General features: G+C 43.2%; 1 protein-coding gene across 1 annotated transcript; it reads left to right on the forward strand.

Annotated features, from left to right (window-relative positions):
- Positions 1-909: 909 nt before the first annotated feature.
- Positions 910-9,643, forward strand: LOC115472734 (exosome complex component RRP42-like). The gene is made up of 4 exons (XM_030207157.1): positions 910-983; positions 1,591-1,714; positions 3,735-3,890; positions 9,415-9,643. The coding sequence occupies exons 1-4, from the start codon at positions 910-912 to the stop codon at positions 9,517-9,519; spliced, it is 459 nt and encodes a 152-aa protein (XP_030063017.1). The 3' UTR covers positions 9,520-9,643.
- The last annotated feature ends 13,588 nt before the right edge of the window (positions 9,644-23,231 follow it).

Below are 23,231 nucleotides of genomic sequence, written 5' to 3' on the forward strand. Positions count from 1 at the left end.
TTGCTGAGCTTTGATAGTCTTGGATCACTTTTGCTTTCACCACCTGATGAGTGTCCTGCTTCTTAATACACAAATGCTGCTGTCATTACTTTGAATTATCTCTCACATCATAGCTGCCTGCACTGAGGGTTTCTTTCCATCTGAATCAAGGCATTTTCTCCATGTTTTTTTCACTGCATGGTCTTGACAACTTATTTGCCCTAGTCAGCTGTTGTGGGTCTGTCCATACCTGACCACTCCCCTTCCACCCTGTCATTGCCACCTGATTTCTGTTCCTTCCACCCCCCCCCCCCCCCCCCACCCAGCTTCCTCCTGTAGCCAGCAATTGACCTGCACTTCTCCCTTCTGCCATTATTGCTTTCTTGCCTTCTCATCACCCATGCTGACTCGAGCTCCCCTTTTTTTGAAATATGAAGACACAAATTGAATTGGGAACACCAAGAAGTCAAAATTGACATGCACTGCAACACCGAAGAAACAAAAACAGAAATGCTTATTTCCTCTTAGACTGAACACAAGACATTTCCCAAAGCTAGCGTATTCCAGTTAATGAATTCTAAATAGAACACTTTTTTCTATTTTTAGTTGTGTGGATATAAAAAGCACAAATGTGCCTGCTGCCAGAATAGTGTGTATTCGTTATTTCTCTAGCGGTGGTAGCATGCACATTTGTGCTTTTGATCCCTGACGAAGGCGTGAATGCCGTAACTTGGCCGAGTGGAGTCATTTTTCAATAAATCTATTTGTGGCTGGACTTAAGATTTCTCCTTCTGTGGAATATATCTGCTTTGTTTTGGCTGATTGAATAATATGGAACAAGAACAGGAAATTTAATACTATCTTCTAATGTGGTTTGCAGAAGCATAAAGAAATGGTACAATTAAGTTGAGATTGTGATACAGATAAAAAATGGTCTTCAAGCAATCAGACTATGCTCGTTGTTGTATAGATATAACGGACAAGGGAAAGAAAGGCAAAACCAGGTGCAAAAGCAGCTTTAAAAGAGAGCTATGTGCAGTATTTCAAAAAATATTCATAAGAGTTAATATTTGCCCTGTGGCAGGTAAAACTTCACCATCATTTCAGTGTATTTTAATTCTTTTAGCCTGTCTCACTGTGTTCCAGAGATTAATTTGCAAGAAAGTTCTAATTTACCTGACACACAAGAGCTGATTGGAACAGCAAAGTTTTGGGTCCCAAATAAAACAAACATATGAATGTAATTTTTCTTCTAAAATTCATGCTAACTGGGATATAGGAAGATCTGTTTTAGAAATGCTCCATTCTAATTGTCAGGTTGTACATCTGCACTTTCAAATATTACACAGTATATAGGGTGAGGGTTTATTTTAAGCTAGGATTTAAAGAAGGGATGTGGAGCATTGAACAGTCGTAAATGGTAAGTTTTGTGGAATGGTGGGAGGACAAAAGATTAAGAATGGTTCTGTCAAAGAAAACTAGCAAAGGTGAGTGCAGATACTAGTTAGGCACAGACTTAAAGGATTACAGCAGAGTGTTGTAGGGTATACAGTCAACCCAAATGTCTCATATTCTCTCTCTTTCTGGGAATGCTGTCTTCTTTCTCCATAGGATACCTAAAGTCCGTATTTTGGAAGATGAAGAAGGATCAAAAGAGATTGAACTCTCTGATGACCCATATGACTGCATTCGGCTCAATGTGGAAAATGTACCATGCATTATCACTTTAAGCAAAGTAAGTAACTTCCGTTTGAGATGGGTTGCTTCTGAAGGGGGGTTCACTTTCTCTTATTTGTGGGTTTTCCTGTGAACTGTTATATTTCTGGACATCTATTTGATAGAAATGGCCCACCCTTGGAGTGGAGGAGTGGCCTAGTGGTTACAGCACCCACCTTGACATCCAGAGGTGGCTGGTTCAAAACCCACTACTGCTCCTTGTGATTTTGGGAAAGTCACTTAACCCTCCATTGCCTCGGGTACAAACATAGATTGTGAGCCCTCCAGGGACAGAGAAATAACCAGTGTACCAGAATGTAACTCACCTTGAGCTACTACTGAAAAAGGTGTAAGCCAAAATCCAAATAAATAAAATAAAACTTCAATAAAATATTGCCATGTACATACAAAAGTAAAATGAAGATATGTGTTTTTGCATGAAATCCAAGCGCCTGAAATCCAAGATCTGTTCAGGCAAGAAATTCAAGTACCTCTGTGCCTGTATGTAGATAACTTTTGTATCATCTGACCTCCAGTTTTCGTTGACGTGATAGTGGTGTAGCTCACATTAATGGAGAATGTAGTCCACTCTAGTTGATGTCTTATTAATAGTAAGATAGCTTTATATCCTTGGTCAGCCAGTCCATGTTTTACCACCCTCCTAATCCATCTATAAACCTTTGTAGTGTGGCATGTTCTAAGAAAATAGAAGTGCAAGCTCATGCATGCAATGAAGGAAAAACCAGGTCTGGCTTAGCTCCATATAATTCAGGAACCAGCTATTTGGTAACTGACCTTGTGGACTACATGAGTCCTCATGTTCAGTTCCTGTGCCCTATGTTAATTGCAGATTCCTGTGTCTTAGAAAAGATGGAGAAAAGTACCTAGATACCAGCAGGCATATTGCAGCGATGCTTGCTTGTTCATGCCAGACAAGGAGGAGAGTGGGAATGAAAACCAGGATATCCAGAGACAGGACCACAAGTTCTCGAGTGAAGCAGTATTTATTGAAAATCAAAATGACTCAACACAACGCTGTGTTTCAGCCAGAGGGCCTGCATCAGGAGTCTGTGTATTTGTTTCGAAAAATGAGATTTCATGTTTCATGGCGATTAGCTGTGATGGTCTTTAAAAAGACCATTGATGTAAGATTCTGACTGGATGATGAGAAAAGCAATAGCAATCTTGCTAATCGCCATGATTCCTGAACTCTCATTTTTCGAAACAAATATACAGACTCCTGATGCAGGCCTGGCCGAAACACAGCATTGTGTTGAGTCGTTTTGATTTTCAATAAATACTGTTTCACTCAAGATCTTTTGTGGTCCTGTCTCTGGATATCCTGGTTTTCATTCCCACGCTCCTCCTTGACTTGAGTTTCTCCGTGGGATCTCTTGAGTTCTCCACGCTTGTTGGATTCTCTTTTGTTCATGCCAGACAGCATCATTACAGAGAGCTATATGACTGAAGGAAGGTCTGCCTTTCAGGTTAGGCAGGGTAGTAATTGAAGAGTATAAGGTACCAGATTTTTGTTCTGTACTTAAGATGCTTGAGTGGTAGTGTTTACTCTATGTCTTGGTAGGAAAATCTTACAGTGAAGGAAGCTTGATTGTCGGTGACATGCCCGTACTTTTAACATATGTACTGTCTTGATAGAACATGCATTTAAAGTCAGAATTATGTGTGGCTGCATGTTATTTCTGTGCACTGAAGCTGACTAAAGAGCAACAAACAAAATCTAATACCTCTTTATTGGACTAAATACATTTTTGATTAAACACTCTCTTTTTCAAGTTCAGTCAAAATGTTTGGTCCTGAGGGAGGGAGTTAATCTTATACTTTGTGTACTTCACTTTTATTGCCATGAAAACAATGTAAAATTCAAAACTAATGGTTCTCATATCTATGGCTCATCTCATATCCCCTTCTAATGTCAAGGGCACATGTGAAGTCATTGAACCTTCAGAGCAGAAGATTTGGAGTTAAGTTCAGTAAATGATTCTATTGTAGTTAAGAATCTGCTGTGATTGTTTTTCCAGATCGGTCACAGGCATGTGGTTGATGCCACGCTTCAAGAAGAGGCTTGCACTCTGGCTAGTCTTCTTGTCTCTGTTACCAGTAAAGGCCTGCTCACAGGCATGAAGAAAGTGGGCAAAGGAAGCCTGGATCCTGAGAGTATTTTTGAAATGATAGAGGTAAGGCGTGTGTCTGGTTTGGCTGTTTCTGCTTTTTGTTGCCTCCATAGCTAGTTTGACAGATTTTTAAAAATCTGGCAGTTGGGAAAGAGAAACTGAACCAAGATGGCCACATTACCAAAGCCAGAGGCTCTGCTGTGATGTAGTCCTCGTCGTGGATGCTTCTCAGTCCTTGCCACAACTTCTCAGTTTGTACACCTGGAGCTAACCTGTAGGCATCTTTCACAATAAACTGGTTTCTTATAGATCTGGATATCTGTCTAAAGTCGGAGGCAAAAATAGCAATAATGTTGACCGCTTTTGGGATACAGTGTTTCCTAGCCATCTTGTAAGAGCTTAAGGGGTACTTTTACTAAAGATTAGCTTGAGTTATCTGCAGCAGGGCCCATAGGAATAAAATGGGACCTGCTGCAGATAACTCGAGCTAACCTTTAGTAAAAGACCCCTTAAGTCTCTGTTGAAATATTTTTTTATGTAAACCACTTTGACCTTGTTTTAAGTAAAGGCAGTGTATCAAGTTCTGGAATAAATCTAAACATCTGAAAGAATCTAATTATCTTTCCAGATGATGTAAAAACACAGGCAACCAAATTTTTGAAAAGGTTCTACCAAAACCAGCTTGAAATGGAAGGCTATAGTCCATCAACATTGACAACTCAGGATCCTCCACATTCCACGCTCCCAGGAAAGCCCCCCCCCCCCCCCCCCCCAAAAGAATGACTTTTAACAATGCCTCCTTTGAAGACTGTTGTTAATGAATTGAAGAGTTATTTATGTTCGTGTGATATAGATGACGTTTTCCTCTTTTGGAAAAACAAGCAAAACTGCTGGCCAAAAGTGGCCTACAAGGCTCGCCACTTTCTCCAGTTTTTTTTTTTTTTTTTTTTTAAATGTATATCTGTGCAAACTACAACTTTCTTTTTGACATAACGTACTTTTCCTACGCAAATGATATATCTTTAATGCTTCCCATAGAGAGGTGTTCGATCCTTTTTCGACATAGTTGCTTGTAAATGGTCTGAAAATTGATCCGGATAAAACAAATAAGTTATGGGTAGCAGGTAAAAATGTGAAGTTGTCACAAGAGAAAAAAAAATTAGCCTTGACTGAAATCTCAATTCAAAAGGATACCAACATTTTAGGAGTTATTTTGGATTGTACTCTAACCGTGGAAAAACAAGTGAATACAATTGTTAGGAAATCTTTTTTTTTTAACTAAAATTAGTTTGGCAAATTAAACCATTTTTAGAGTTGTCTCAAATTAGGACAATTATGCAGTCTATGGTACTGAGTGAGATTGATTATTGCAGTATCGTTCTTTTGGGATTACCTGAAAAAGAAATAAGCCAAATTCAAATTATACAGAATGTGGCAGCAAAATTGATCTTGGGTGGAAATTTTAATGATACACTTCCACCTTGTTCATTAAGTTGCACTCGTTACCAGTAAAGGCTAGGATTCATTTCAAACTGTATTGCTGTTTTGTTTTTAAGATTTGATATGGGTTAGCTCTGGAATATCTTCAGGAAACAATTCTTGTTTGTTCCCCTTCCATGGTGTTGCGCTCCACTCAAGAAATTAAACTATATATTCCAGCAATATCAACTTGTCAGACATCAGCTACTTAGCAGATGTCTTAGCAGAAGCTTAGCTACAATTGGGTGGCAGAGCAGGTGGGGAGAAGAGGGGTTGGTGGTTGGGAGGCGAGGATAGGGGAGGGCAGACTTATACGGTCTGTGCCAGAGCCGGTGATGGAAGGCGGGACAGGTGGTTGGGAGGCAGGAAAAACTGCTGGGCAGACTTATACGGTCTGTGCCCTGAGAAAGACAGGTACAAATCAAGGCAAGGTATACACATGAGTTTATCTTGGGCAGACTGGATGGACCGTGCAGGTCTTTTTCTGCCGTCATCTACTATGTTACTATGATTGGCAGGGGCCCTGTTTTGTGGAATGAATTCACTTGTAATATTCATAATCTCTCTTGTTATCACCCCTTTAGGAGAATTGTTAAAGGTTATCTTTTCACTCAATATCTGACAGGTATTTAGATCTAAAAGAATGTTAAAATTATTAGGGACATTTACTGATATAAGAGGGATTATTTTTCTTGATTGTGATCTGCTTTGAGCCATTTTGGTAAAGTGGAATAAAAATGCCCAGATTAAGGTTTGTGCAAGGGATCCTTTGCATTCCTGCTACCAGCACATCTTTCTATTGTAGGAAGGACTGCAGAAGACAGGAGAGCTAGACTGAATCCTGAATTAGTATTCATCCACAGATTTAAAAAAATCATTCATAGGGCATATTTCTCCACCCACTAGGGCACACAGAGTGGGTTGTTTGGACATTTTAACAGTGAACTTGGGTTCCTTGGAGTAACAGAAGTCAAATATTTTTGGGATTGGAAGGGTAGAGGATGGTATGGTGGTGGGGCGGGAGGGGAGGTTATTTTCAGTTAAGAACATAAGTGTTGCCATACTGGGACAGACCGAAGGTCCATCAAGCCCAGTATCCTGTTTCCAACAGTGGTCAATCCAGGTCACAAGTACCTGGCAAGATCCCACCTGTTCCACTCCACTCAGTATTTTATAAACCTCTATCATATCTCCCATTGGCCATCTCTTCTCCAAGCTGAAGAGCCCTAGCCACTTTAGCCTTTCCTCATAGGGAAGTTGTCTAATCCCCTTTTAGTATTTCTATCTCCCTTCTCTGTACCTTTTCTAATTCTGCTATCTTTTTAGAGATGCAGTGACTAGAATTGCACATAGTATTCGAGGAGCAATACAGTGGTCCGTTGTTGTTGTTTTCTGTTTGTGATTGATAAACAGTTGTTCAGAATATTGTTCTTTTTTTTACACTTTAATAAAAGATTTAAATATAAAATCATAAGTGTTCGAGGCTTGTGCAGATAGGAGCAGAGCCCGCAGGGACAAGCTGGGCATAGGGGACAGAGCCCATGTAGATGGGGACAAGCTTTGTCCCCGTGACATTCTCTATCCAACACCCTAATTGGTTTGGTCTGTATCTGTGCTTGTCCATCTTTTTGTGACCATGGCGCCATAATAGTGGCCAAATAAAATTGTGTGGAAACACTGCCACCACCACCCAGTGGTGCAGAATGATGCATCTATGGAGAGCCCACCTAAGTCATGACCCCATTTGGCTCCCAACCCAGTTTGGGAAGCTCTGGTCTATATCATATGATTGGAAGAGAGGGATGTAACACTAATACTTTTTGTCTGCCGGTTTCACCTTTCATATTTATTTTCCACTTCATTTTCCCCTATTTTATTAGATCTTTCATTGTTCTAATCTGGTCATTGCATCAACTGTCCTGAAGCCAGGAGTGATTCACCATTGCTGCTTCCAAACGCCTGTAGGCTGTAACTCTGACCATCAGCTATCACCTCTTAGTAATGATGTAACTCCCTCCCTGCAGTCGCTATAAATACTGCCTCTGCAGCATCCCCTGCAAACCTGGGATGCGAAAGGGATTGTCCAGGAATTGAACTTGGGACTAGAGAGTTGCTCGGGGACAGAACTCTTTCCCATCCCCGCAATAATTTAACCTGTCTCCACTCATCCCTGCAATAAGTTAATGGTTGCCAGTAGGTCAGGTGACATCTAATGCTTGTGCTTGTGTCAGAGCTGAGGTCTGTGCATCAGCCCGGGAGCAGAGAGGATTAATAGTGACATCAGATAAAAATCTGAATGGTCCAGTATGCACAGTAGTCACGCTGATTATCAATTCATAATTAAATCAGCAATGACCATGATATTATATACTTGATTATAGTCTTTCTTTGGTGTTTCTGGGACATAGACCATTGAAGTCCACCTGACCCTATCCTTATGTTCCAACTGCTGGAGTTGTCGTCGAAGCCCACTCTAGCTTATTTGTCTTCTCATTTGCGGGAAATAGACCGTAAAAGTCTGTCCAGCTGTATCCTCATGTTCCAACCACTAAAGTTCCTGTCTAAGCCCTTTCCAACCCTTCCTAAACCAAATTGCCATATATGAGACACAGACCATACAAGTTTACCCAGTATCGGCCCTAGTTTATAACAGCTGGAGTCACCATCTAAGCATCACTCGACACATCCACACACATGCAGCCATTTAAGTATAGTCTTTTTATACTTCCATTTTCTAATTAGAGATCCTCTGTGTTCATCCGATGCCTTTCTGCATCTGTGCTGTTAAAGCAAGGAGAAGGAGGAGACAGCACTCAAAGAACTTGGTACTTGGTAAGTGAGAGGCTGGCACAAATGCAACGTACACTTCCACGGGAAACCAACAGAACCGCTTCCGTCCCTGCGGAACTTTAAAACGTTACAGTATGAAGTGATGATGAATGCATGTATCAGAATATGAAGAGCTGCCAGATGCAATAACAATTTGACTGAACAAAGTAAACGTAGCAAAATAGACATCTTTGAACCACAGTTAAGATAAACGACAAAAAGTTAAACCTGAATCAAAAATTACTCCAAGCACCTTTGCTGATTGAACAATGTATAGTGAAACCCCTCCTATAGATAGTGGTAAAGATGGAATCCTAAGACCTTGATAGTGAAAAAGAAGGGAATAGTTTGGATTTTCTGGCTGAAAGATTGAAAAGCAAGAGGGTCAGAGAAATAATCTGTTTATCATTGGCGTAAGCATATGAAATAGATCAAAGAGAATGTATTAAAGTAAGTAATGGAGACAGGAATATGTTAAATAGGTTGGGTGCCAAAATGACCCCTTGAGGAACCCCACAGGTGAAAGAAAAAGATTGTGACTGAGTTCCCTGAAAGTGTATTATGGTTTAGACAAAATCCTGTTTGATATGGGTGCAAAGCAAATCACATTGTTTTAAGAATCTTCTTTGGGACACCTTTGGTGGTGATGCTGTGCTGCTATGCTGAGGACTTGGCTGTTCTGTCTGGGCCAGCTATGACAAATGATGCACTGGAGATAGCATTCATAGCCCCTGGAGCAGAGGAGGAAGTCCCAGCCATCTTGCAACTGCAGTACCTAGCAATCGGCTCAAAAACTACAGTTGCACACAGGAGAGTGTGACTCCTGGGTTGACCTAAAACAGACAAAAAAGGGATAAGAATAAGATAATTCAAATATACCCAAAGGTATTTTACCCTTAAGGTTGATGGCACCAGACCCAGTCAGGTTCCATTTTAGCTGGAAATATAGAGGAACAGAAGGAAACGATTACTCTTCCTTCAAAAAATTCTGTTTATCTCTAAGATCTGCTATCTTTTGAAACTCTCATAGTTCAAACTTTGGTGACAAGGTTTTGCAGTTGCAAAAATGTCTGTGTACATGTGCTTGAAGCAGAACCATTTTAAAAAGCTTCGGATCCCAAAGTAGATGAGATATCCTTTATGGTGTGCTTTTGCGTTGTTAGCTGATAATAGAGAGGCTAGACTCTGGATTAAATTAGTATTGTGTCATAAATATCTGTTGTGCCTCATCTTCCCCCCCCCCCCCCCCCCCCCCCTCTTTTTCTTCATTCTTTGGCAGACTGGGAAACGAGTTGGCAAGGCAGTGCATGTGTCACTGCAGGAGATCTTAAACAAAGAAGAGAGCTTGGGAAAGCAACGACAGAAAGTTGGATTCCTCGGATGAGTTGCATTCCTACCAGTAGGATGATTGACGAAGAAGAAAACCTTTTTTTTTTTTTTTTCCTTGTGTGACTGACTGAAGAACTGAATTAGAGGCTGTTTTCATGTGCAAATAAAGTATATTTTCATATTTTCAACACATGTTATGGAATTGTTTCATACCATGGTGAGGAGTGTAGCTCTTCTAAAGTAAGAACCTATTTAATTATGGTCAAATGTCATAAGGGTTCTGACTTGTAAAGTTATTCTGCATGTCAACTTGTGAGGGGTTTGTGTTGGGTTTTAATTTTTCACTTCAACATCTAAAGCAGAATTGATCAAACTATAGGAAAATGTATCCACATTCAAATTCAAAAGGACTTCAGTTATAACCATCATACAGGGATCTAGTTGTGTGGAGGGGGGAGGTGTAGAAAAGCTTACTTGAATCAACCCTTTTCTAAAATTATGTTTAGCAACACTTCCCGGCCCCTCCCCCCCCCCCCCCCCCCCAAAAAAAAAAGAGAAAAACTTTAGCGTTCTAATTTTAACAGCTTACATTTTTCCCAAGCAGAAAAATGTTAAAGGGCAGGTGCTGCTTTCCATCAGTGGATTACATTGTTTTGTATTTGAAAATTATGTATGCCTGCTTCAATTGCTTATATTGCTGGGTGGCGACGCCGGTAATTGGAAACAAAACGGGAGCTGGGCAGACTTCTACGGTCTATGCCCTGATCATGACTGAATAGATAGGGATCAGCTGGAGTGTAAATTTTAACGGGCTTCGATGTTAGCTTCAGACCTTAGTACAAGAACAGTACTGGGCAGACTTCTACGGTCTGTGCCCTGAGAAAGGCAAGGACAAATCAAACTCGGGTATACATATAAAGTATCACATACCATGTAAAATGAGTTTATCTTGGGCAGACTGGATGGACCGTATAGGTCTTTATCTGCCGTCATTTACCATGTTACTATGTATGTTACCTCCAGCAACTTCCTCGTACAGTTTTAAGTCTGCTCCTGTTTCTTGCATATTTTAGGTCTCGGATATAGTTGGTAATCCACACACATGTATATTGTTTACTTCAACATGGATTCTCTGGTGGACTGTGAGGCTGTCTTCAATGATGCTTTTACCACACTTTCTATATGCAACTGTTTTAACTTCTGAATGGATTGTATGCAGTGGCGTGCTGGTAAATTTTTAACAGGCTCTCCCCCCCCCCCCCCCCACCTCTGCACCCCCCCCCCCCCCCCCCCCCACTTAAAATATAAGAAAACCAATATGGGCTGCATTAGGGGCTTATATAGCCCATTTATGTATAAACAAAAGAAATCTGCATGAAACAAAATATTTATTTTGACTAATAAAACCACTTCCCCCTGAAACATGTTCAAAACAGAATAATCCATTTGTGTAAAAAAGGTAAACTTTTACAAAACAGATGAAGATCTGATTCCATGTGTGCCCCAATGAAAGGAGAGTTTAATAATAATTCTACTTCTATTTAATTTCAATATTTCATCAACTTTATAACACCAGGCTTCCCCATGGTAGATTAGAACAACAACAGTTAAGACGAACCCAGGCATCAGGATGGATTGAAATTTAGCCATTCATGCCCAATGCCATTGCCCTTTCTCTCCCAATCCCTCCAGAGCTACTACTGTTCTATCTTGCCTCCCCCCCCCCCCCCCCCCCTCACGTCCTTCCTTTTCACATTTATGATCCCCCTGGCTGAAACTAGCAGCAGCAGAAAATGCCCTGAAAAATGTTTTTTTTTTTGTCAATTAATAAATATTAGATTGCGCCGCTGGATGGAAGAGGACGACGATAGACTAGTGGTCTGGCAGGGCAGGGTGTTGTGGACTAGCAGTGCAGGAAGCAGAAGAGAAGGCGCTACTTACTAGCGCGTGGCTGGCTGCAAGGATGAAGAGTGTGGTGGTGGTCAGCCGTGAGAGGAGTCACGACAAACACGTGCTGGTCTGCAGGAGGCGAAGCAGAAAGGGCGCACTCACTGACGCGCATGGTACTGCAGGGGGAGGAAGCAGGCGTCGTAACGTTGATGGGCAGGACTCGACTAGAGAGGGGGAGAGAGCGAGAGGAGCCTACCACAATAGGAAGGGGCGGGCGCACTGGTGAGGCCGAGAGAGAGCAAGAGGACGGAGCCTGCTGGGAGGAGACAGCCACTGGGAGGAGACAGCAAGTGAGCCAGAGAGGTAAGGCGCGCGCCGGTGCAGCACGGACAGAGGCCGGAGCAGAAGGACACACACACACATTGGTTTGCACTGCATTCAAATCTCTCTCTCTTCAATATTCATTGTGGGTATCCTGAAAACCTGAATGACTGGGGTCCTCTAGGAAATCAAATCACTAGAAAAAGGGGGAAAAAGCTTCCACAGGCAGCAGTAAAAAGGGTAGAAGACTGAAATCCAACATTACCAAGATGACAAGCACAATAAAGTCCAGAAGTCCAATGCATCTAAAATCATAAAAACTAATTCTCCAAAGTATATAGGGCATGTGCCTCCAGGATCAGGTTTGGGAACCTCTGAACTAGAGTAAAGAGTGCAATAAATAAGATAAGGTCATAATCTGTATGAAAGATAATCTATAGATATTATAGAAGTTAACCAAATACACTACCGTGCTGCCAAAATTACCACCAAGAACATTTTACCAATGATGATGTAGGGACAGAAGAAAAAGAAAGAAGGCAACTCCTCCTTGGAAAAATTGCATTGAGGGAAAAATAAAATCTTTCCGAGCAGCAGTGTTGTGGCTATCTATAAAGGCTCAAGATCACCAGCGTTACTGAGGAAGATTCAAAACAAACAAATATGCTCCAATAATAAAATGAAAGTAACTGGTGAAGCACAAAAATTGTGGAGATATGAAGAAAACAGAAATAATATCAAAATAAATTTAGAGAAAAACAAAAACAGTTCTATAGGGAAAGAGCATCAATATAGTATAAAACACCACCAACTAAACAGGTAAACATTACAACTATGGAATGGTCTGAAGTAACAACAAAACACTTGGCAAACAGGTTTAAAAGCACCAAATTAGAACAGCCCTGGATCAGATGGAGTGACTAATTTTTGGCTCAAATAGTTACCATCTCTTCACCAAGAAATGACAAAATGCAGAAATCAATTGATCGGGCAGCCAGATTTGACACCATATTGGCTAATAACATGAAGAATGCTTCTATTCCCAAAGGGAGATACAAGTAACCTTACCAAAAATTATAAACCGATAATGTGTCTACCTATGATCTATAAGCAGTTCACTATAATAGATGCTGACATGGAGGGGCATAATCGAAATGTCGGCTAAATCTGAATTTGGGCGCCCTCACGAAGCCGGCCAAAAGTACGTAAGTATAATCGAAAAATAATATGGCCACCTATAGACATTCCATTATCGCGGTTGACAACGGTCAAATCATGGGCGCCCAAAGTATAGGAAAATGGACGGCCTTAGACATTCCATTATCGCAGTTGAAAACGGCCAAATCGGGCGGGCAAAGTATAGGAGAAATACGGCAGTTATGTGAGAAATGCTTTACTGTACTTTATACTTCTCGATGTTCCTTATATTTTCCCCGTACCTGGATGTCCACAACTACATGCACTGTACTTGCGGAACATGCAGCTATGGGAAATATAAGGAACGTACATACTTTATTGTGTATATATGAAGTTTGCACACTTGATAATGATCCATATAAGGAAAACTCCGCACGTAGGCCTCGCACGCATGACGACAGTCCATGAACGTCCATGCATCACGGCCGTCCATGTGTGGAGCCATTATAGATGCCAAGACGTGCACATACTGACCTCTCCATATATGGGATGATAATCCATATATGGTGCTGTACATGTAAGGACGCCCATCACGCATGGGCATCCATATAAGGTGATGCACGCTTTCCAACAGTTATTCACTGAGAAACATGGCTCCACGGGAGCCAAATTTCAGCGAGCCAGAAAGTCTGTGCCTTGTGCGCCTGTGCTTGAAGCACAGGCACATTCTTTTTCCCCACCACCACCACCTGCCCCCCAGGACTCTCTCCATCCAAGCCTGGGGTGAGATAAGGGACAGGTTTGAGAGGTAAGTGTTTGCTTCCCCCCCCCATCCTGGCCTATCAGGGACCCCTCCTGTAGCTACACATATAAGAGCTCCCTCAGCAATGTAACCACAAACCGGAGTCTGCATTGAAGGGTAATCAGTGATATGTGCACATTAACATTCATTAATAAAATCTATGTACTAGAAAGCAAAAACATTCCCACATCCCTACAAGACTGCACACAAACGGTACTCTCTGTCCTCACGTCCACCTCAATGACATCATCTGTACCAATGTAATGTCCCCTCCCCCCCAATCAGCATTGTGAGTCTCTCCTATTTGATTTACAAATTAATTTGTGTGCTGAAGGCAAGAAGGGCCATCCCCTGACTCCTGGTGTACAAACATATCTTGCAGAAGATTTGGCATTCGGAGGGACCTCAAGTCCCTCCGGCGGAGGTTCCGCCACATGAGGAGGCACAGCCCTGACATCATCAGGGCAGTGAGACAGCGCCTCAGGGCTCGACGTAAGTATTATAAACAGGGAACCTGTACTCATTTGTAAATGTATTTATTTAATAATGCAAATGTCCTGTACAATATCAGTTTCCATGTGGCTAATAGGCAACTAGTAAGTCATAACACCTCTGTCCCAGATCAAGGCCTGAGGTTGCAGCTACCCTCCCGTGAGTGTTGCTGCAACTTGCAACTAAGCTCCTCTGAGATGAATGAGATGACATGCCTCACTTCTGTATCCCTCTTTCTGGGGTGGATACTGTTTCATGGTATTCCTGCCTGAGGTCCTACTCTTAGTGGATGTCATTGCCTCATATTAAAGTTATGTGCTTCCCCCCCAAAAAAAAACAAAAACCCAAAATGGTCAGCCAGCCATAGTCACAAATCATAATGCAAACATGCTGCTGAGCAATGAGTGTGGCCTGCCTGTGTACTCTGTGTCAGACCAGCATCCAGGGTTCCCTGTCATGTCATCTCATGCATCTCACACCCCGTGGGTATAGCCCAGGGCTCACCACACCTTTCCACATCTCCCACCTCAGGCCAGCCAGCTCCTGCACTATACAAGCCATGTTGGATGTGCTGATCTCAAAGACAATCCTGTTACATACACAGGGCAGCGGCAAGAGGAGGCCGATCCATGGCAAGACATGCCTCCCCTTGAGGGGGATGATGAGAGCCCAACACCCCCCCGCCCTCTCCACCCCATCCCCAGCTGCAACCCCACCCCCAGCACTGCGCCTCCTGTAGCAACTGGTCAATACCCAAAACCAGTTGCTGCAGGAGGTGTCAGCGATGCGGCAAGCTAACGAGCAGCACTTCAGTGTGCAGAGGCTGCTCCTGGTGCTGCTCATTAGCCTGCTGCAGAGGGCCATTCAGGGTGGAGAATAACGCCTCCCTGTAAAATTGTAAATAGTTCTATTTATTTCTTTGTTAAATACCCATTTTATATATTTTTCGATATAACAGGGTGTGTGTCTCAACTTTGTGCACCAAACATATAAAGAGGAATCCAATAAAATTTATATGGAAATATGATGTTTGATTTTAACAAAATATTTCTAAAAAGCAAGGAAAAGACCTCAAAACGCCCGACCGCTTACTTTCACTTTTCGGCGGCTTTAACTGGGGGCGTGGTGTTCATCACTGGTCATAAAAACCTTGCTTAGAAAGAATTATTTTAACTTTTAATTTAATTTCCAAATTTATTTCCAAAAAGATTTTAACAATTTTGCACTTTTTTACAAAAAAGGTTTTTTTTAATATATTGACAATATTTCCTCTCTCTTGATCTGATCATGGCTTAGTGTTGCTTTGAACTAAGCCATGATCAGATCAAGAGAGAGGAAAACATTTTTCTCAATGCTTTCTCTGTCGAAGCACAGCCCTTGAAAAGACTACAAGCGAAGCGGATGGGGCCACCGTCGGGCAACAGATAAGTGCTCGACTTTACTTTATCTTTGTAAAGCTGCTTTATAGCACTTCATGAGAATCAGTGAAGGTTTTTATGAACTAAATAAATTTTGAAGTTAGCATTGATATTGTCAATATATTTAAAAAAAAACTTTTTTGTAAAAAAAAGTGTAAAATTGTTAAAATCTTTTTGGAAATAAATTTGGAAATTAAATTAAAAGTTAAAATAATTCTTTCCAAGCAAGGTTTTTATGACCAGTGATGAACACCACGCCCCCAGTTAAAGCCACCGAAAACTGAAAGTAAGCGGTCGGGCGTTTTGAGGTCTTTTCCTTGCTTTTTAGAAATATTTTGTTAAAATCAAACATCATATTTCCATATAAATTTTATTGGATTCCTCTTTATATGTTTGGTGACCTTGTATCTTGGAGTCCTGTATGGTGATCCTCCAACTATTGTCTACTTTGTGCACTACATATTATCAAATGCTGGGGTTGATTTGAGAGGAGGCAGCAATCTGGGTTGCATGACAAGTGACCTGTGACAGAGAAACTTTGGTATATATGTGTGATAACTGTGGCCATACAGAAGGCCACCTGTTCCTTCCAAACTGCATGGCTGGGTGGGCATTTCTGTTGAGGAACACAAATGCCCATCCAGCCTCTCCTTCCTTACCATACAGCCCCACAGCACAGAGTTGTGTAAATAATAGGTATGTTGTCTAGCACTAGTGATCTGCCAAGTAGAAACTTGCAGATAACCATAGGTAGCGCATAGACAATGTTTGCTCTCTGATCGCCAGACACTCTTACCCACAACTAAACCTCATTGGTGAGGGCCAGGAAGGAGCTACAAACAGCTGGGTCATTTTTTCACATTGAATGTATCAGCAATGGTATATAGTGCTCAGGAGAGAAGGGAAACCAAGGGTAAAAGCATTAGATGGATGTTTACTTCATCACAATTACAATATAATACATCAGGTACAGAAGGGCACAGGCTAGGGGAATTATATAGGCACCGGGCTGTAGCCACCTGCAGGTAATTTAGAATAGGAACTGTAACCAGAACCCCTCTTCCTCACCATGACTTAAGGGCTCAAGGCCGTGGTAGGCACGCACCTGTGGCCACCTTGAAAATAGTTTGCAGGATAGAATATAGAAATGTTGTTCCATAACTATGGAGGATTGTAGGACTATGTTGAATAATGTGGAAAAGACATTCAGGTCATATATGCTTCCCCCCCCCCTCCCCACCCCCAACAACCCTGAGAATGGGTGGGCACTTCATAACGGGACTGGGGTTCACCACATAAAGAAGGATGGAACCTAGCGGTGAGACACATGAGGTGCAAAGCGGGAGAAAAACTACCAGCTGTGGATACGCGTGAACCTGGTGAGAATAGAGGTAAGATTTGAATGCAGAGAACATAGAGAGAATGGGGAACCCTTGACCATGAGGGATGCACACATCCATTCTCAGGGCCTCTTCCCCTCCCCCACCCCACAGGCAGCCACAACTGAGTGTGTCCATAAAGAACAAGACATCTGTCCACTGCTGTCTCTTGCAATCCTCTTGACCAGCTGTCCTACAAGATGCAAGAAGTGTTAGTTTAGCACCTACATAGCAGAAAGGGAAGAGGTGGCTGACAGGTATGAGCTTACCTTGAACTTGTGGTGCAAGAATCTGTTGGCTCCAAGGGACCAGAGGTTGCCTGCTTCAACAAAGGAGAGAGAGAATGGGGGGCAGTGAGGGAGCACATCACACACAGCAAGGAACTCCTGGAGGGTAGAGAATGGATAGTTGGTCACATGTAGAAAATGCAGAGTATATGCTAAGCTACCAGCTAACACCCAGTCTGAAACAAAACCCACACACCAGTTATCTTTCAAGAATTAGCAAAAAGGTTCCCCCACCCCCCTAAAAGCAAAACAAAACCACAAACAAACAAATGTACACAAGCATATGGTGGGAAAAACAAGGTTTACTATAACTGGAGCTAAAACGCTTTCAAATACCACCCCATAATGTAAAGAAATACCTCTGAAGTGCAAGCACAGAGTAAGCTGTTTTAAAGAGGCGCCAATAAAGCAAACGCAAGCTTCCAAATGGGAAGAGCATCTGCGGACGTTTATCATTATCACCCTTAATCCAAATGAGGACACCCAAAACAGAGCAGCTGGGGCCGCCCATAGTTCCCAACCTATAATCAAAATTTGACCGGCCATTTTTCATTTCGATAATACGATCGGGGCCGGCCAAATCTCAACATTTAGGCCACCCTTAGAGATGGCCGCCATTGGTTTTCGCCGATAATGGAAACTAAGGACGGCCATCTCAAACCCAGTCAAATTGAAGCCATTTGGTCGTGAGAGGAGCCAGCATTTGTAGTGCACTGGTCCCCCTCACATGCCAGGACACCAACCAGGCACCCTAGGGACTTCACAAATTGATCCCAGGTGCATAGCTCCCTTACCTTGGGTGCTGAGCCCCCCAAAAAAAAACCAAATCCCACAACTGCACACCACTACTATAGCCCTTAAAGGGTAATGGGGAGCGCCTGTGTGGGTACAGTGGGTTTCGGGTGGGTTTTGGAGGACTCCTATTTACCACCACAAGTGTAACAGGTAGGGGGGGTTGGGCCTGGGTCCACCTGCCTGAAGTGCACTGCAGTACCCACTAAAAACTGCTCCAGGGATCTGCATAGTGCTGTGATGGAGCTGGGTATTACATTAGAGGCTGGCAAAAAAATGTGGGTGGGAGGGGGTTGGTGACCATTGAGGGAGTAAGGGGAGGTGATCCCTGATTCCCTCCGGTGGTCATCTGGTCAGTTCGGGCACCTTTTCAAGGCTCGGTCGTGAACAAAAAGGGACCAAGTCGGCCAAATGCTCCTCAGGGCGGCCTTCTTTTTTCCATTATCGGCCGAGGACGCCCATCTCTTAACCACGCCCCCGTCCCGCCTTCGGTACACTGCCAACACGCCTCCTTGAACTTTGGCCGGCCCTGCGACGGAAAGCAGTTGAAGTCTGCCAAAATCGGCTTTCAATTATACCGATTTGGCCGGCCTCAGGAGAAGGCCGGCCATCTCCCGATTTGTGTCGGAAGATGGCCGCCCTTCTCCTTCGAAAATAAGCAGGATAGTAACATAGTAGATGATGGCAGAAAAAGACCTGCACAGTCCATCCAGTCTGCCCAACAAGATAAACTGATATGTGCTACTTTTTGTGTATACAGTGGGGGAAATAAGTATTTGATCCCTTGCTGATTTTGTAAGTTTGCCCACTGACAAAGACATGAGCAGCCCATAATTGAAGGGTAGGTTATTGGTAACAGTGAGAGATAGCACATCACAAATTAAATCCGGAAAATCACATTGTGGAAAGTATATGAATTTATTTGCATTCTGCAGAGGGAAATACAGTGGGGGAAATAAGTATTTGATCCCTTGCTGATTTTGTAAGTGTGCCCACTGACAAAGACATGAGCAGCCCATAATTGAAGGGTAGGTTATTGGTAACAGTGAGAGATAGCACATCACAAATTAAATCCGGAAAATCACATTGTGGAAAGTATATGAATTTATTTGCATTCTGCAGAGGGAAATAAGTATTTAATCCCTCTGGCAAACAAGACCTAATACTTGGTGGCAAAACCCTTGTTGGCAAGCACAGCGGTCAGACGTCTTCTGTAGTTGATGATGAGGTTTGCACACATGTCAGGAGGAATTTTGGTCCACTCCTCTTTGCAGATCATCTCTAAATCATTAAGAGTTCTGGGCTGTCGCTTGGCAACTCGCAGCTTCAGCTCCCTCCATAAGTTTTCAATGGGATTAAGGTCTGGTGACTGGCTAGGCCACTCCATGACCCTAATGTGCTTCTTCCTGAGCCACTCCTTTGTTGCCTTGGCTGTATGTTTTGGGTCATTGTCGTGCTGGAAGACCCAGCCACGACCCATTTTTAAGGCCCTGGCGGAGGGAAGGAGGTTGTCACTCAGAATTGTATGGTACATGGCCCCATCCATTCTCCCATTGATGCGGTGAAGTAGTCCTATGCCCTTAGCAGAGAAACACCCCCAAAACATAACATTTCCACCTCCATGCTTGACAGTGGGGACGGTGTTCTTTGGGTCATAGGCAGCATTTCTCTTCCTCCAAACACGGCGAGTTGAGTTCATGCCAAAGAGCTCAATTTTTGTCTCATCTGACCACAGCACCTTCTCCCAATCACTCTCGGCATCATCCAGGTGTTCACTGGCAAACTTCAGACGGGCCGTCACATGTGCCTTCCGGAGCAGGGGGACCTTGCGGGCACTGCAGGATTGCAATCCGTTATGTCGTAATGTGTTACCAATGGTTTTCGTGGTGACAGTGGTCCCAGCTGCCTTGAGATCATTGACAAGTTCCCCCCTTGTAGTTGTAGGCTGATTTCTAACCTTCCTCATGATCAAGGATACCCCACGAGGTGAGATTTTGCGTGGAGCCCCAGATCTTTGTCGATTGACAGTCATTTTGTACTTCTTCCATTTTCTTACTATGGCACCAACAGTTGTCTCCTTCTCGCCCAGCGTCTTACTGATGGTTTTGTAGCCCATTCCAGCCTTGTGCAGGTGTATGATCTTGTCCCTGACATCCTTAGACAGCTCCTTGCTCTTGGCCATTTTGTAGAGGTTAGAGTCTGACTGATTCACTGAGTCTGTGGACAGGTGTCTTTCATACAGGTGACCATTGCCGACAGCTGTCTGTCATGCAGGTAACGAGTTGATTTGGAGCATCTACCTGGTCTGTAGGGGCCAGATCTCTTACTGGTTGGTGGGGGATCAAATACTTATTTCCCTCTGCAGAATGCAAATAAATTCATATACTTTCCACAATGTGATTTTCCGGATTTAATTTGTGATGTGCTATCTCTCACTGTTACCAATAACCTACCCTTCAATTATGGGCTGCTCATGTCTTTGTCAGTGGGCACACTTACAAAATCAGCAAGGGATCAAATACTTATTTCCCCCACTGTAAGTATTTGATCCCCCACCAACCAGTAAGAGATCTGGCCCCTACAGACCAGGTAGATGCTCCAAATCAACTCGTTACCTGCATGACAGACAGCTGTCGGCAATGGTCACCTGTATGAAAGACACCTGTCCACAGACTCAGTGAATCAGTCAGACTCTAACCTCTACAAAATGGCCAAGAGCAAGGAGCTGTCTAAGGATGTCAGGGACAAGATCATACACCTGCACAAGGCTGGAATGGGCTACAAAACCATCAGTAAGACGCTGGGCGAGAAGGAGACAACTGTTGGTGCCATAGTAAGAAAATGGAAGAAGTACAAAATGACTGTCAATCGACAAAGATCTGGGGCTCCACGCAAAATCTCACCTCGTGGGGTATCCTTGATCATGAGGAAGGTTAGAAATCAGCCTACAACTACAAGGGGGGAACTTGTCAATGATCTCAAGGCAGCTGGGACCACTGTCACCACGAAAACCATTGGTAACACATTACGACATAACGGATTGCAATCCTGCAGTGCCCGCAAGGTCCCCCTGCTCCGGAAGGCACATGTGATGGCCCGTCTGAAGTTTGCCAGTGAACACCTGGATGATGCCGAGAGTGATTGGGACAAGGTGCTGTGGTCAGATGAGACAAAAATTGAGCTCTTTGGCATGAACTCAACTCGCCGTGTTTGGAGGAAGAGAAATGCTGCCTATGACCCAAAGAACACCGTCCCCACTGTCAAGCATGGAGGTGGAAATGTTATGTTTTGGGGGTGTTTCTCTGCTAAGGGCACAGGACTACTTCACCGCATCAATGGGAGAATGGATGGGGCCATGTACCGTACAATTCTGAGTGACAACCTCCTTCCCTCCGCCAGGGCCTTAAAAATGGGTCGTGGCTGGGTCTTCCAGCACGACAATGACCCAAAACATACAGCCAAGGCAACAAAGGAGTGGCTCAGGAAGAAGCACATTAGGGTCATGGAGTGGCCTAGCCAGTCACCAGACCTTAATCCCATTGAAAACTTATGGAGGGAGCTGAAGCTGCGAGTTGCCAAGCGACAGCCCAGAACTCTTAATGATTTAGAGATGATCTGCAAAGAGGAGTGGACCAAAATTCCTCCTGACATGTGTGCAAACCTCATCATCAACTACAGAAGACGTCTGACCGCTGTGCTTGCCAACAAGGGTTTTGCCACCAAGTATTAGGTCTTGTTTGCCAGAGGGATTAAATACTTATTTCCCTCTGCAGAATGCAAATAAATTCATATACTTTCCACAATGTGATTTTCCGGATTTAATTTGTGATGTGCTATCTCTCACTGTTACCAATAACCTACCCTTCAATTATGGGCTGCTCATGTCTTTGTCAGTGGGCAAACTTACAAAATCAGCAAGGGATCAAATACTTATTTCCCCCACTGTACCTTACCTTGATTTGTATCTGCCATTTTCAGGGCACAGACCATAGAAGTCTGCCCAGCACTATCCCCGCCTCCCAACCACCAGCCCCGCCTTCTCATCGGCTTCGCCACCCAACCTCAGCTAAGCTTCCGAGGATCCATTCCTTCTGAACAGGATTCCTTTATGTTTATCCCACGCATGTTTGAACTCCGTTACCGTTTTAAAATCCCACTGCTGCTACTTGTGATCCAAAATCAAAATAAATAAACTGACAGAATATATGATCATATAGACTCTAATAACATCATGGTAATAGAACAGAAGGGCAATGAGAGGATCATATCATAGCCATTGTGCCTAGTGCTAAGAAAAGTAGAAACCTCAGTGCAGAATGGATTATAAGAAAAACTAAAAAACTAAGCACTTATCTTTTGAACGACAATAAGCAAGCCAAATTCTTCCAGCTTTCTTCACAACCCCAGATCAATGGTGGCCAGCGTTTCGCTTAGCTGCTTCAGGGCCCTTATAAAATTGCCTTGTCATCTGTCCATCTTCAGGGGGGTAGGGCGGGGCAGAGAAAATTTTGTCCCTACCCACTTTGAGCTCAGGCCCACTCAAAGCTGGCTGTCTGGCTATGCCACTGATCCCAGTCAAGGTTCTCTGTGAACCAGGGTCGGTCTTAGGCAGAGGCGACCAAGGCGGCCGCATAAGCCCCGCGCCTAAGGGGGCCCGCTCAGCGTGCCTCAACTCTGCCTCGTGCCTCCGCTCCGACCCGGACCGGGACCGCATCGAGTCACTCAACCTCTTTCCAACCATAGGCAGATAAAGCATTCCTGGCATACCTTGTACACTGTAGCACTGTGCTGGATCTTTTCTTAATATTTTTCCTTATTTTCTCCTTTGTTCTAAGAATTGGAACTACTAATTGTAGTGGACTTGAACTGAATAATTTCTGGGGAGGGGAGGTTTCATGATGATAGCATTGTGTTTATTATTTCAATCAGTTTTTTGTACAAGTTTAGCTTCATTTGTCTTTATTTGAAATTTCATAAATAAAAAAAAATTCTAAAAATGGAATAATCTTATCAATGGGGTGGAGCTAGGGTGGGGCGGAGCTAGGGTGGGGGCAGGGCTAGGATGGGGCCCCACCAAATTGGTCTGCACAGGGCCCCGCACTTGCTAAGACCGGCCCTGCTGTGAACCATGTATCTGTGATTGCCACTAAATCAAAATCAACCTCCTCCATAACAGCCTCAAGATCTAAAACTTTATTTCCGATGCTTCAGGCATTAGTATATACTGCTTTCCAGATGTTGCCCCTTTT

Source organism: Microcaecilia unicolor, chromosome 1 (genome assembly GCF_901765095.1).
Source record: "Microcaecilia unicolor chromosome 1, aMicUni1.1, whole genome shotgun sequence".
In the NCBI taxonomy this organism is placed as follows: domain Eukaryota; kingdom Metazoa; phylum Chordata; class Amphibia; order Gymnophiona; family Siphonopidae; genus Microcaecilia; species Microcaecilia unicolor.

Excerpts from the sequence above, each read along its gene's own strand:
- LOC115472734 (XM_030207157.1), top strand. The coding sequence starts at position 910 with ATGGTCTTCAAGCAATCAGACTATGCTCGTTGTTGTATAGATATAACG. Across the intron at positions 984-1,590 it reads GGAAAGAAAGGCAAAACCAG|GATACCTAAAGTCCGTATTT; the intron begins GTGCAAAAGCAG and ends CTTTCTCCATAG. Across the intron at positions 1,715-3,734 it reads GCATTATCACTTTAAGCAAA|ATCGGTCACAGGCATGTGGT; the intron begins GTAAGTAACTTC and ends TTGTTTTTCCAG.